The sequence below is a fragment of the Lepidochelys kempii genome, chromosome 5, assembly GCF_965140285.1.
Source record: "Lepidochelys kempii isolate rLepKem1 chromosome 5, rLepKem1.hap1, whole genome shotgun sequence".
NCBI classification, from domain to species: Eukaryota; Metazoa; Chordata; order Testudines; family Cheloniidae; genus Lepidochelys; species Lepidochelys kempii.
The window spans coordinates 121,789,525-121,804,553 of NC_136384.1; the positions used below are offsets into that span (position 1 = coordinate 121,789,525).

General features: G+C 43.9%; 1 protein-coding gene across 1 annotated transcript in view; it reads left to right on the forward strand.

Moving 5' to 3' along the window:
* Nucleotides 1-3,614, forward strand: part of KIAA1958 (KIAA1958 ortholog) — a 114,545-nt gene extending 110,931 nt beyond the window's left edge. The window contains exon 6 of the mRNA XM_073345663.2: nucleotides 745-3,614. Coding sequence (XP_073201764.1) covers nucleotides 745-1,557 — 813 coding nt within the window. The 3' untranslated portion in view covers nucleotides 1,558-3,614. The remainder of the gene's footprint in view (nucleotides 1-744) is intronic.
* Nucleotides 3,615-15,029: the final 11,415 nt, after the last annotated feature.

Genomic DNA, 15,029 nt, shown 5'->3' on the forward strand with positions numbered 1-15,029 from the left:
ATCCTGATCCCAGTGAAGTCAACGGCAAAACTCCCATTGACTTCAGTGGGGCCAGGATTTCACCCTCCATTTCTTAAAATGTGGGGGTTGGTGTTGTGGTGGAAAGGGCCCCACCCTAAGCATCAGAATGTGTCATCTCTCTCACCTTTCACTAATCCTGGTCCCCTAATACCAGTGGGGTCCTCGTCTCTGCAAAGCAGTGTCCTAGCAGAGGAGTGCTCAACCCTTTTATTCCAGGCTGCCTTTTTTTCTCCATACAGCTATATTTCCCATTCCAGTCAGTACAGCAGCCATATACATTGCATTCTCTTTGTAGTTACACAAATATGCACCCTTCTTCCAAACCTGCAAGGTTACTACATTCTTTTTGGGAAGACGGGAGCATGTTGCATCTTGCACCTGTCCTCTGTGCAGAGCGTGAAAAGATCTGGAACTTGGGTCTTCCCACTTAGTAGCATCTTTCACCATCCACAAGCAGGCTGACCTATGACAGAGATAGAATAGAAATGGACCCGAGCCACAACCCTGGATCTGAAAAGTGATACATTTTGGAGAAATTTGAAACCGAAGTTCACTGCTGCTCAATATCTGTCATGAGACAGACCTAAGCCCTAGGTGTGAACATCACTGCGGTTTGGGAAAATTTGGATCTAGATCCAAACTTGTCAGTGCAGGCTTGTCGCTAATAAAGAATTTTATCCCATGCATGTAGTAACACTGACATTTGCATTTCTCTTGTTCCAGATTCCAGCCTCAAAGCTGAATGAACTCCTTGAGGACTTCTACATTACGGTGAAGAAAACGGATGGTTCGGACTTCCTAGCCACGTCCTTGCATGCTATCCGCCGAGGCCTGGACCGGATTCTGAAGAACGCTGGGGTGGGATTTTCCATCACCAGCAGCACCTTCACATCCTCCACCAAAAAGTTGAAGGAGAAACTCCGGGTGCTCAGCAAGGCTGGGATGTCTGGTGCTCGCTCTCGAAACATTGTCTATTTTTCCCTGTCTGATGAAGAAGAGATGTGGAAAACAGGATGCTTGGGTGATGAGAGTCCGGTAGCCCTACTGTCCACAGTGGTGAAATATAACAGCCAGTACCTCAACATGAGGACTTTGCAGGAGCATGCAGACTTAATGTACGGGGACATTGAATTACTCAAAGATTCACAAAACAGGCCCTTTTTTGCCCGAACGGACAGCGTGAAACGAGAACACAGGGTGAGCTCTAACAAAGTGTGTTATGGCCAGATATACCATGAGCACTCCAAAGGACACAAGCTGTGTCCCTACTGCCTCCTTTATAAGTACATGTACATCCACCGGCCCCCAACCCAGATGGAAGCAAAGTCTCCTTTCTATCTGACTGCACGGAAGGAGATTAGCGGCATGGGAAATGTGTGGTACGAGGAACAAAGAATGGGTCTCCGCTCGCTGAGGGGAGTCGTCCCAAAGCTGGCTAAAAAAGTCAAACTTGACCACTGTGAAAACTTCACTTTTGTTTCATTCACTCAGGCTTCCAGAAAGTTTGGCTCTCTTAACTCCTATCAACAAGTCTGACATCCATGTTCTAACACCATCCATGTGTTCAGTCAGTTGTACACGAAGGGGGCATTGGACTAAAGGAGCTTATTTCAGTAGCCAGACCTCTATAGACAAGCAGAAAGATGATGGCCTGCTGATGACTCGCTTTGATCCTTATCGAAGCAGCTGCTACTGAGAAAAATTGAGCTCTTTTCCAAATGTGTGTTAATTATATTCTATTATTGAGACAATATATTGCTGCATATACAAGAATGCTACAGGAGTGAGGAAATCAGTTAATTACAGTGCCTTTTAGCACAGGTTTTTCTCAACAACTACCACATTAAACTGGTCCAGAAATAAAATTCCCAGTAGGTCAGTAGCTTTAATACATTGTGAAGAAACTAAGTTGCTATTAAATAATAATTTAAAAAGTGGAAAGAGTGAGAAATTAAATGTTTCCTGGGGAAAAATTGCACTTGACACTTTTCTGTTTGGTTGATGGATAATCTACCTTTGAAAAGCAAGCAGCATCACTTGATGGAAGATCCTGCAGCTTTCTTCTGTTACAATGTTTGGAAAGCATGAACTTGGGTTATGGAAGTTCTCTGTAGTGGTTGTCACCTGCTTTCCATTGTCCATTGCTTTCCATTCCATTGGGGCAATTTTATGAAACCAGATTCATGTACACACACGTTTTAAGAACTATATTTCCTACGCAATGGATGACCTGTGCTATCATGGATTTTTCTCCTTAACAAGTATGGCTTGGATTAAGGGAGCTATTATCAAAGACTGGTAACTCTTGAAGCAGAAGTGCCTATGTTTTCTTTCATAGTTGTCATACAAAGGTTATTTTCTTGTGAACCATTCTTAGATTTTTCCCATCTGGGCGGTATATAATGAATATAGATATTTTTCCAATACACAATAATTTACACTGGATCTGTAGATACTACTAGAGGTAATTCCTGGATTTACCAAACAAACAAACAAACATGGTTACAGCATCCTTGAGGGACAGCTTTTTGAATCATTAATTTATAAAAGTTAAGTCCAAATATTTCAAAAAGGCCAACTAGTGATTTTGGGTGCCCTGCTTTTGAGACACTCTAAAGGGACCTGATTTCAGCATTGTCTGAAAGTCAGATCTCTTTACAATGTCACAAGTTTGGCACCCAAACACTGAGGCTCTCAAAATCACTAGTCACTTTTGTAAAATCTTGGTCTACACTCTTAGGGTTCAATCCAGTGCCATTCAAGGCAATGGGAAGACCCCTATTGACTGAAATGGGAGGTGTATCGAGCCCTTAAGTCACAAGAAGATGTGTCATAGAAGACCTTGCACCTATTTTAGGGAAGTAGGAGTTTTACCATGCATGGCTCATTGTTCTAGTACAAATGACCAGGCTGTCATCTTCCAATGTATCACGAAGCTGTGACATCATTATGGAATCTGGGGACACATCAAGCAATCATTTGTATACCAAGATTGTTTTACACCTTTAAATCATAGCTCAAGACCCATAGTTATGTGAATACAGATATATAGAAATAAAATCAGGCTTTATTTTTTGGACGCTTCATACACACGTTGCTCGTATACTTCTAGCAAGAACTCGATTTCTAGTATCTATTTATTATCCATGAGTTCTAAAATATAGTTTTACTTCTATCTTTTAAATGTGTGTGAACAGCATTAAATGTTACTTTAGTTTTAAGAAAGTCAGTCACTGGACCGGGAAAGACAGAGCAGCATTAGCAAGGGAAATATCCACCATAAGCTACCAACTAGACCCTTGTGCAGGCTGTGTTGCTTATTTTCCTCCTTCTGTTTGTTTCCTTACTAAGGACCTGATCCTGTGGGGTCTGAGTACCCTCCACTCCCCTTTGACGGCAGGGCGAATTGAAGATGCTCATGCGTATATATGATCAGACTCCGTCCTAGTAAATGTAGTGTGAAAGCTATGAGGTTAGGAACTTTGGTTAAGCTGTATTTCTTTCAGAGAACTGTACAATGTAGCTTGATGTATATTTCTGAAATTGTTGGTATTGATGTCTGAAAGAAAACATACATTTCTCTGAACACTTTACCTCTTCTTGGTTTACATCATTTTCCTTTATTTGACTGACTCTGGTAAAGGGAATATCCTGAAACAATGTTTTGTCAGTTCTCTGAGGTTGATCTTCATGTAGGAGACTGGCAGGTAGGAGACTGTATGTACGGTACACTGTAGCATCACAAAGGCATTCCAGCAAATAACTGGACATTACTGACAGAAAAGCAAAAGCTATATTTACATAGTATGGTTAGTTTTCCTTTTAAAGAGATTATTTATTTCGGCTCTCACGTCTGCCTTGCACCTTTGTGCAGTCATTTGCACCTCTGCAAAGTCAGTGCAAAATGCTGACAGATTAGCAGCATTTGCTGGTTAGTAGTATACCTCTGCCCAGGTATAAATGGCAGCCCAAGCAGCAGGGCTGTGAAGAATTTAGTCTTGGACGTGTCAATTTTAATGACAAAAATTTCCAAACCCAGATGCATAAAGTCAGGCTTTTAAATCCACAGTTGGCACCTAAATATGTGGCCTAATCTTCAGAGATCCTGAACTTCGGCAGCTCCCTTGGGACTTGATGTTGCTAAGCAATTTCCAGGATCAGACATTGGGAGAGGGCATCACTATTAAAAATATTAGGGGAGAGATTTCCAAATGCACAAAGGGGCACTAGGCACGAAGCTAAATGTGACTGCTTATAGCAGAATTTGGCTAAAATTTCGTTAATTCCCTTCTGAACTCTATTTGGACAGAACAGTTGCATTTCATTATTGTATTCCAGAACTCTCTCTACAAGGAGAAACTAATTCACAAGTATTATCTGATAAAATACTATACAATGAGGAAAAATCCTACTTCTTTGCTTTAAGAAGTGATTAGTGCAAATAAGATTTTTTTTTTAGTACTAGTATAGATTCCCTCCCACACCCCAAAATTTTTTTCATGGTATTAATAGCCATAATTTGAATTAAATGGTGCCCCTCTGTCCTAACATGTGAATCTATATTATCCAAGGAAAGCATTTATCCTATTCCTGATCTGCTAGCAGTGAAGATGAGCTTTCCATGTTTTGCAAACATTGGTATTATCTGCATTTGAAAAGCAAATAGAGCACCGAAGGGCAGCAGATGCCAGACAAGCTCAGACAGGCATAGAATCAGCCAGCTTGTTATCCTGCATTTGGCCTATCAATCTGATACCTGATACTTCACAGGATACCCGTAATGCACACTGTGTACCACAAAGCTTTTTCTAGGGATTGGGTGAGAAAACGCTACCCTATGAGCTGAAAAAAATAACACCTAATGCTTTTGTGAAGGAAAGTCTGTCTTGATCCTGTTTAACAATGTCTTTTTTTTAAACTGTTCTTAAGTTCAATAATTTGGTGGCGCTGTTCTGATTTATAATCAGTGTTTGCTCTGAAATAAAAGCAATATTCATCTTTGCAAAATGTGAGATGGGACTAAATATTTCAGAATCTAATTTTTTTTTTGAAGTAGAGAACAACATTTGATCGTTTAATGATCAGTTTTTAAAAAAATTATTTGTTTATTCCCTAAACTTTCTCTGTGGTACAGTCAGTAAAAGATCTTCATTTTGTCTTTTAACTTTTAGAATTAATGATACTGGAGCCATTGTTACTTATCTGAGTAAACTGGATTTTTAAAAGCATCAAAGATAGGCTCAGGTTACTGTTTCTGTATTATACTGGTATCTAGAGGCCTCATCTGAGATCAGGGTCACATTGCGCTGGGCAGCGCCCATACACAATCCATGTCGCAAAGGGCTTACAATTGAAATAGACAAGAAATGAGAAGTTAAAAAGGCACAAAGATCTGAACAGACTTCCCCAGGGTCACACAGCAGGTTGGGGGGAATAGCATCCAGGTCTCCTGAATCCAAGTCTACTGCCCTATCCCCTGGGCTATGCAATCAATCTTGCATTCACCAAGTTACACTTCTGAACAGAACTTCACTGGGAGTCCTCTGAGTGTATCAGGAAGGCAGCATCATAGAATATCAGGGTTGGAAGGGACCTCAGGAGGTCATCTAGTCCAAGCCCCTGCTCAAAGCAGGGCCAATCCCCAATTTTTGCTCCAGATCCCTAAATGGCCCCCTCAAGGATTGAACTCACAACCCTGGGTTTAGCAGGCCAATGCACAAACTACTGAGCTATCCCTCCCCCCCATCATTCTAGACCATAAGCATTAATGAACTGGAAAGCACTGGGATGTTACCAGAGGAGATTGCATCTGTTTATTTAACTGTGTGGCCGAGCTATGGTGACAAGCTGCATTTGTGCATCATCTGTTTGGGAGTTTCGCCAGAGCAAGGACTGCAGAGCAGGCCATGAGGGGAATTACCACCCAAAAGCCCCATTATTTTGAGATGGTGGCGCTGGTCCTGAGCTGCTGCTGAGGAGCACTTAGTGCAACTGGAGTGGAACGAAGCCGGCTTGACACCATCTTTTTGCACTCCTGCCTTCCTGAGGAGCCGGCTTGACACCATCTTTTTGCACTCCTGCCTTCCTGAGGCTGCCTGGATGCCGCTCCAGTCCCTGGCACTAATTATGATGGTCTGAAGCTGCTCCAATTTATATTTCCTGCCAAGAGCCCCAACTGGCCCTTCCAGCAGCCATCATGGGGCACAGTGGGGAATCAGACCCTGTGTTTTATGTTTCCAAAGGGCTTGTTCACCTCCATCTTGGGTTCTGCTCTATCCCTGTTCAGAACGCTGATAGTGCAGACACCCTTCGGAAAAAGTGAGGTATAAATACTTTAAATGTATATTTCTTATGGTTCCATATAGAGGGGTTCCATTCAAATTCCTCTTATATCACTGTATTGTAATACTTGGCAAAGGCTGACTTTTGAACGATGGCCACTGCACTATTTACTATGCTGTGCTTTAAAAATGGAAATTTTCAGAGATCTCCCCCTCCCCCCCTGCATTTTCCCTCTCCCAGATCAATTGTCTTCATTACCTAAGGATCGTATCTTTATCTTGCTGTGCTGTGCACCATGGTCAAGGTTTTCAAAGGTCTTTAGCAGGACCCTACCAAATTCACAGCCGTGAAAAAGGCGTCGTGGACCACGAAATCTGGTCTCCCGTGTGAAATCTGGTCTTTTTTGTACTTTTACCCTATACTATACAGATTGTATGGGGGAGACCAGCGGTTCCCAAACTGGGGGTCCAACCCAACAGGGGTTTGTGGGGGGTTGCAAGGTTACTGGTGGCGGGGGTGGGGTCACGGTATTACCACCCTGGCTTCTGTGCTGCCTTCAGAGCTGGGCAGCTGGAGAGTGGCGCCCGGCCGCCCTCACTTCTGCGCGGCTGCTGGCGGTGGCTCTGCCTTCAGAGCTGGGCTCCCGGCCGGCTGCCGCTGCTCTTTGGCCACCCAGCTCTGAAGGCAGAGCCACCGCCAGTAGCCCATTTCGGGTCAGGACCCCTACAGATACAACACCCTGACATTTCAGATTTAAATATCTAAAAATCATGAAATTTACTATTTTAAAATTCTTAGGACTGTGAAATTGACCAAAATGGACTGTGAATTTCATAAGGCCCTGGTCATGAGTGACTAGTGAGAGGGCTGGGTTTTGGGGGATCATCTTGACACACCCACAGGGGCCTGATTTTCAGAGGGTGGGTATTCAGGGCCCTTTCAAATGTCTCAAGTTGGGCCCTCCAATACCGAGGCATCCAAACTCACTATTTACTTTTTTAAATCTTGCCAAGTCTGGGAACTACTCCCATTTGTACACGTATTAATCGCCTTGTAAAGGTGGGACTATAGACCTCAGTGCTTTATAGTAAACAGAGCTGGATTTATTAGCTTAACTTCCTTTGCAGCACCGTGTTCTGGAAATCCTGACTCCTGATGACAAAGTACATCATCCTTAATGCAGGGACTCTTAAACTCCTCAATGCCAAGGCATTAGGCCAACATTTATGTTACACAGATAAGAGCACTGCCTCTATTCCAAATGTGTGTTTGTCTGTTTGCAGTGTTTTCATTTTGAAGAGTGTCCTTTTGATGGTTGGACGTGCAGGGGCATGATGCCAGGAAAGCATCTGGTCCAGTGTAGTGAATCCCAGGATAGGAGATGCGTTGATCCCAGGATAGGAGAGAGACAAGGTGGATGAGGTAATATCTTTCATTGGCCCAATTTCTGTTGGTGAACAGAACAACCTTTCAAGCTTCACAGAGCACTCTGGATACCTTCTCCAGATCTGAAGAAAAGCTCTAGGAAGCTCAAAAGCTTGTCCCTTCCACCAAGAGAAGTTGGTCAAATAAAAGATATTACCTGACCCACTCTGCCTCTATTATTATTTAGTAAGATTCTCTGAAAAACACTGTGCTGTTAGACACTTCAAATCCTTCCATGTGGCAATGAAGCTATTAACAATATACCAAGACCCTAGCCATGTGGAAATGTGCGTACAGCGGGCATATTCACTCACACGTATGTACATATGTATGTATCACCAGGAACCAGAAGTAACAACTTCTAAATTCATTGTATGCAATCAGTATAATGGAGTAGATGCTGTTCTGTGTAAATGGAACAAAGTGAATTTGGAGCAGGTTGGGAGTATAGCAAGTGTGGGGATGGAGATGATTGGCTGAATCTCTTTGTCAATCACAGCTCCAGAGGGGGTCAGTTAGCAAAATATTCTATATGAACAACATCTTTCAAATATTCATGTCCAGGAGTCCGGGCCTTACCCGCTGATTGCAAATTAAAGTAACAGGAAGAGTTTAACATACTTTTTATTTTCAGTAGCACTCAACCATTTCCTTTTAATCTAGTAATAAAACACTGAGTAGTTTATATTTTTCTTTCTGGAGCACATTTGTCCTCTTTTTTCAGAGATATTCCATGATGTAAGGAAGAATTTCCATGCACAAATCCCCCCAGCCCCTGGTATTTGCTTTCTGTGTGATTCATTCTCTCTCTCTCACTCAAAAGAATGTAAGAGCCAAAGTGATAGGTGGCCTCAAATATTATAGTTATTAACAATGATTTTGTTAAGGAATTTTGTTAAGGAATAAATCTGTTTAATAAAGGGAGGTTTTTTCTCTTAAACAGCCCCAGCATATTGACCAAGAATATTCTAATGCTTTTATTTACTCTGCATGTATTTTACAAAATAATGTAGAAAGTGACATAGTCATTGCTTTCCTTTTTAATGCACTGGAAATCTTCCCAGTACTACTTCAGAGTGCAACAGGCAATCAATTAACATCCAGAATGCTTTCCTTGTATTGCTTTGATCTTTCTCCTCTGCACATATACTGACTCCTGATGTGTGTATGAATGTATCATCATATCTGCAACCTATTTCTGCACAGTCTCTAGGTAAGCAGGTTTGCAAGAAGGTATGTTTCAGTTCTGATAAATGATACTTAATCACTTTATCCAGCTTGGTGAAAAATAAAACAATAAAAAGCTTTTTAAATAGATTTATGGTGGAGGCATCATCCAAGCTATTGAGTTAAAAGCGTGGGTTTCTGCATGTCTGTCAGTACGAGGACTGTGAACCAGATTTTGCCTTTGGATTTGTCCATGGGGGTGTTCTATATGAGCGTGCCAAGGTAAAACTTAGCTCTGCATAAGAATACATATTTCCAAGTTAAATCCAGCTCTCGCTATAAATTAATAAATGATGAATCGGTGTATTAATAAATGATTAATCAATTGTTATAGAGCCCAACAGGTCGATAGGTGGCTTATTACAATGGCATATAGCCATTTACTACATCTTCTACTGATACGCTTCTAACAATCTAGAATACATATTGTCATGTCTTTAACACTCCTAAAACATCTATTAATCATATGTAATAACTTTTTGTAAACAGAACCTTAATATAAAGTGACCAAAATCCAAGTTCTGTCAAAAACTTGTTTATCCTCACATTTCTGAAGCGTGTTTTGAAACAGACATCTGCCTCCCTTGGCTGGAGTACACACTATAACATGGGTTAAGGGAAGGTTTAATGTCTCGTTAACTTTTCCCTTTTGAAATAAACGTCTGATATAAAATCAGGACTCTCAGTCGCCTCTCCAGTGACTTCCAAACCTTCCTTCCAAAGCAAAAGTGAATCATACCAGAGGTAAGTGTTTTAAAAGGAAAGCCACAGTGGTGTTAAAAGGACTGAAGTCAGTGGGCCAGATTCAACTCACTCATTTTGTTTGTAATAATCTTTTTCTTATTTTTCCCCATGCAAAACAACTAAAACACACCTGGTGAGAAAAAAACAAGCAAAGGGAAAATGAAGGATCTATTTCACCACTGCGGTGTAGCCCCGTTGATTTCACTTCCATCGATGGGGGGATGACCTCAGGAGAATGGACCCCTTAGTGTGGAAAGCAGTAAAAGAATGTGTTATCAAGCACTATGGTTCTGACCAGCCTTATCTTTATCTAACGTACTGGAAGTACAGCAACGGCTAGCGGGAAGCTGAGCCAGATTGAACCAGGTTTGTCTCAGGATGGACTGGAGTCAAGTCTAATTCTGGGCATCTAAAACAGCCAGAGGAAATCAAAGCAGGCTCTGACTAAAGGAGAAGAGCTCGACCTAACTATGTCAGGTGGGAAAGTGTGAGAGTGTGGAGCTGTCAGGAGAGGAGGCCTGCCTGCCCACAGGCCAGCCTCCATCACCAGACATTCACCCCTTCTGGAGGGGAAGGGGAGAAGAGGTGAAGTAGGACAACACAATATGATTTGGGGTTTGAAGAATCCTTGTGTAGGTTCCAGGTCTCTCTCAGTTCCCCCCATCACTGATACGAACACAAACTGAAAGATGCTAGGGATACTACGTGGTGTAATTTAATGGTTCTATGTGGTTTTGGATAAATCTGTTGCTTTAAACCATTCACAGGTTATCTGTGTATTCCCAGAGTGCCTAAGGGGGAAAAGTCAGCCTTTGGGGGGTAATTAGAGACAGAATTCTGCTCTTGCGGAAACGCAGTCAAGAGTTTTAACCACTAGGATTCTCCTGTATCCCTGTACAAAACCTACACACCCATCCTCTGTTTCCCCACACTTTACACCTCAACCCTTAGGCCCTTCTTTGAGCCTGCTGTCCTTCTGATGGAGGAGGGCTGGGCTCGAAAGTCAGTCAGAGCTTTGTTGATGCACAGCATTCCCTTTCCTTGTGGGCTGCATGAGCTGCAGATATATAAAGAGAGACCTTTGCTGATGGCTTAGTCAGTGAGTGGGTTCGCTGCAGTTCTTTTCCTGTTGAGCTACACCCGACGCCAACTCCAGAGTCTGCTCTTTGATGTTATCATCTGTGTCACTGCAGTGTACTGCAGTGCATCGATATAGGATTAAACGTAACCTGGCTTGAGTACAGGGGCATCCGGCTCTGACCCGGGGAGGTCAGGTTGATGAATGGGCACTGCTGCCCTGTATCACAAATATTCTCTGGGTTTCTACGCCTGATTCGTGCTCACACAGATGGCTGTGCCGTGGATTAGGGATGCCGTACCACCATTGTTTGGGGATATGTTGGTTGATAGCCAATGGTCATTGATTTCTGACAGGGAGGGAGCCAAGCAATGGGAGGTGGGGGGATGTGGCTGGAAGCTGAAAAGGGGCAGGGGAAGGTGTCTGGAGCAGGGCCTGAAGTAGCAGGAAGGAATGGGTGTACAGGCTCCGGGGCCAGGATGGCAGGAAGGAGAATCAGCCGGTGAGAACGGGTGGAGGGGAATCTGGAGCCGAGGTTGTGACAGAGGGAGAGAAGAGACGGAAGTGCTGAGAGCGATGAGGCAGGCATTGGTGGCAAGAATACAGAATTTCCTGGTGCCCTTTGCACTTGCGTACTTTGCGTACGGGTAAGGACGGCCCTGGCCTCCGAGATAGGCTATCAGTTGTGCAAATCTTAGAGCTGAGGTTGGGGGAAAGTTGCATGTAGGACAGCCAGCAGGGGCTGGCAGGATTTGGGTGATACTTTGAATGACTGCTGCCATGTCGTGTCAGCCATTTTAACTGTAGGTTGAATTGGGCCAGCTGACACTGAGTTGGCAAACCAGTGCTTTTCCCTTGGTGCTTCAGCTTGTGCTCCAGAATCTGTTTGCACTTTAGAAAAAGCTAATCTCTAGCTCTTACGGTTGCAAAGAGTGCCAAACAAAGCAGCTATGGCTGCCTGAGTCTGCAGAGAGCCTGAAAGAGTAGCTCTGAAAGGCATGAACTGATAGTATTCATCTGAGCAGGATGTTGATTCTGAAGCCAAATGATAAGTTAACTATTTTGCTGCTGATTAAAACATACTGAAAAGCAGAGGGGTGCTCACATTATGAAGAGCTGGACAATTTACTGTGAGTTGCAACTTGCTCTGGCACTGCGTGTGAGTAGACCAGTGGGTTATCATCAAAATTCAGAAAAGATTCCCACCCTTTCCCTTTTTTTTCCTTATCCCTGACCTTTCAGGAGGGACAAAACTGAACCAAAACCTCAGATCCAAACCCTGGAAGCTTGCACCCAGCTCTAAACTTCTGTGGCTTGGGTCCGTGCAACGCTTAATTTGTAATTTGCAACAAGGTGCCGGGGCTCAAGCAATTTTTTTTTTTAAACTTTCAGAACTGGCAAGCCCAGACGTGCCAGGGCTCTGAACTGCCAAGTCTAGAGCTGCTGGAGCTCAGCCCTGGCACAAATTAAACAGTGAGTCTGTGAGCATCTATCACGCCAGAATCCAACGTGCAACCTTTTTCAATATGAGGACGTGCTTTGAAAGAAATCAAATCGGAGAGAGACATTCATTGTGGCCTCAAGACAAATGGTGAGTCCAGGTCATGTCCCATACTAAAGTTATGTTGCTACCGTTAACAAAAAAATCCATGCTACTTACCCCAAAACAGAAACACTGCTGAGTAATAGTAGCTGGCAGAAAATGAATGACAGAGCATGTAAGCGGCCTTAGTATTTGCTTATTAATCAAATGTCAAGGGAGATTTTTCTCCAGTAAAGGAATCGGGGGGGGGGGGAGCAGGGGGGAATGGTGAATAACTCTTGTTATTGGAAGCTGGCATCTCTTTCACTTCTCAGAAGCAAGGATTTACTGGAAAAGAATGCTCCGAGGTGTAATACAGGTCTTCATTTCCTGGCCCCCGTCACATGATATGTTTGTTCTTTAGCAGCTAATAGCATCTCCGAAATCTACACAGGGAGCTGCATTCCTCACACTGCTGTGTGTCACCTAGGCCTTGTCTACACTAGCCTTCTTTCCCTAATGTCTCTTGCCAATAGCAGCCGCAGTGGGAGCACTGGTGTAGATCCAGTGTTAGCAGCCATGGGTGTTCTAACCACACGGCTGGTCTTGACCTGCTTTGAGCAGCTTTACATGACACAATGGTTAAATTGCACCCAGCACCTTGTCTACACTAGAGCTCAGTTGGTAACAATGATGGGAAACTTTAGGGAGAGGAAAGTTTAGTGTAGACATGGTCCTGTGGTAGCAAACGCTGTCACCTTCTTCTCTCACTTCTTAACAGATGAATGCAGGAGGAACTGAGGTCCAGATACTTTGCTTCGACATGTATATAGCTCTAAATGCTGGGTTGATGTACGTGGCCTGTTAATTCTTTAGGCACATGAACTGGCCGAGCCGGCAGTCACCGTTCCCTAACCAGGGCTTGCTAGGGGAGTGCTTTCTGCCCATTCGGAGATGTCATACAGCAGATAGACCAACATTTTCCAAACGCTTTTTCTGACAGTCAGCAGCAGACATCCTGTCTTCTCCTAAAGTCAAGTCTGAGTGATTGATTCTGCTCCACCCGGAGAGCCCGTGTGGGGTCAGCGACCCTGATAACATCTGCCATCTGGAACGAGGACTTGTGGCTGTATCATTCTGGTTGCTAAGGCAGTCCCAGTGCTGCCTGTTCCTACATTTTCTTCTTCCTCAGCTTTGGGAGACCTTTCGGTTTGTGCTCGAGAATTCACGCCGCTTGCTCGCGCTAGTGAAAAGCAGTCGGGATTCTGCTGCACACACAAACCTGCTCCACAGAGCCACCTTCCCAGCTCCATGCAGAACTAACTGCATGGAGTGGGTGAGACGTCGCTGTTTCCCGCTTGCAGCAAAATGATTTGCCCTCTTGGTTGCAGGAAGAAGCAGTGGAACAGCGTGTTCGTGGCCATCGGAATGAGTGGCAGCAGAATCCTAGGAAGCAGAAGACGGATTTGCAGCAGCACTAAGAATGGAGATGAGCTCTGGCAGAAGCCAGGAAGCCAGCAGGCCCTCCCAGGCTACATTGACAGGTAGCAGGATCAGGCCCCATTTGTTGCATATTTAATAAGCTAAACAGGAAGAATTTCTCCAAATCTATAACCAGCCTCAACACAGGGAACTGGTAAAAAGCCTTCTCCTGACCTGTAGGTGGCGGTATTGGTGCATCACAAACAGTGAAAAGGAAGATTACCCCATACCTTGAGCCATGCAGAAAATCCATGGCAAATACTGGGGAAATGACAGGGAAATGGGCATGCAATGAAGAGAGATGAGAATAGGCTTGTTCAGGACCGGCTCGAGGGACCAGCAAAGCAAGCATGGGCTTGGAGCGGCACAATTCCAGGGCGGTATTCCGGCCACGCTTTTTTTTTTTTTCGCTTGAGCGGTTGCGCTCTCAGAGCTTGGGGCGGCAAAAAACCTAGAGCTGGCCCTGGGTTTGTTAGTCTCTAGAGGGATTATGCTCTCCCTCGACCACCCCCTGCACTCACTGATTTATGAGTCTGCATTTGCAGTGGTTGAAGAGGCAGCCAGATGCCTGCATTCCAAGCTAAGGGGCAAGGCACAAGCTCAACAGCTGCAGACAGATGCTTTTCTTTGCCCTAAGCCCATTTTACATTTAAAATGGCACATGTGAAAATCCACAGGTTCGCTTGAGTTAACCTTATCCCCAATCACTGCAGTTCAGAGGCGGAGCTCTTGGCCTGAGCTGTTGTTTGCAGCACAGGGAGTGATGAGTTCTGTAACTCAGAGGAAAGCACCAATAAATAATAAGAAGAAAATCATCCCTCCATCTCCTCACTCTGGCAGGTTTACAGTGCTATATATGAGAGCACACTCAGTGGCAGAGGGGCTTTCATGCTGGAACATTCAATTTTCCAGCCAGCAAGCAGAAACACCTTGTTACTTGCTTGAAATTTCAGCTCCTTCAGGGCCAAAGGCTTGATCCTGCATTCCTAGCACACCCTCATCATCTCCCACTGACTTCACTGGGGTATTTAGATGAGGTGGGGTATTAGATGCAGGATTAGGTCCCAAGTGAGAGTAGCGAAAAGGTGCTGTTAATATTTGCAATTGGATGTGCAGTGAAGGGACAGATTGTTGAATGCTGCAATAAAACGCTATGGCTACCCCAATGGCAAATGCTGCAGCTATTTAATAGATCTATCAAAGAAGGAGATTTATTTCAAATAACGTGGTCCAGATTTGCAAGAGTGC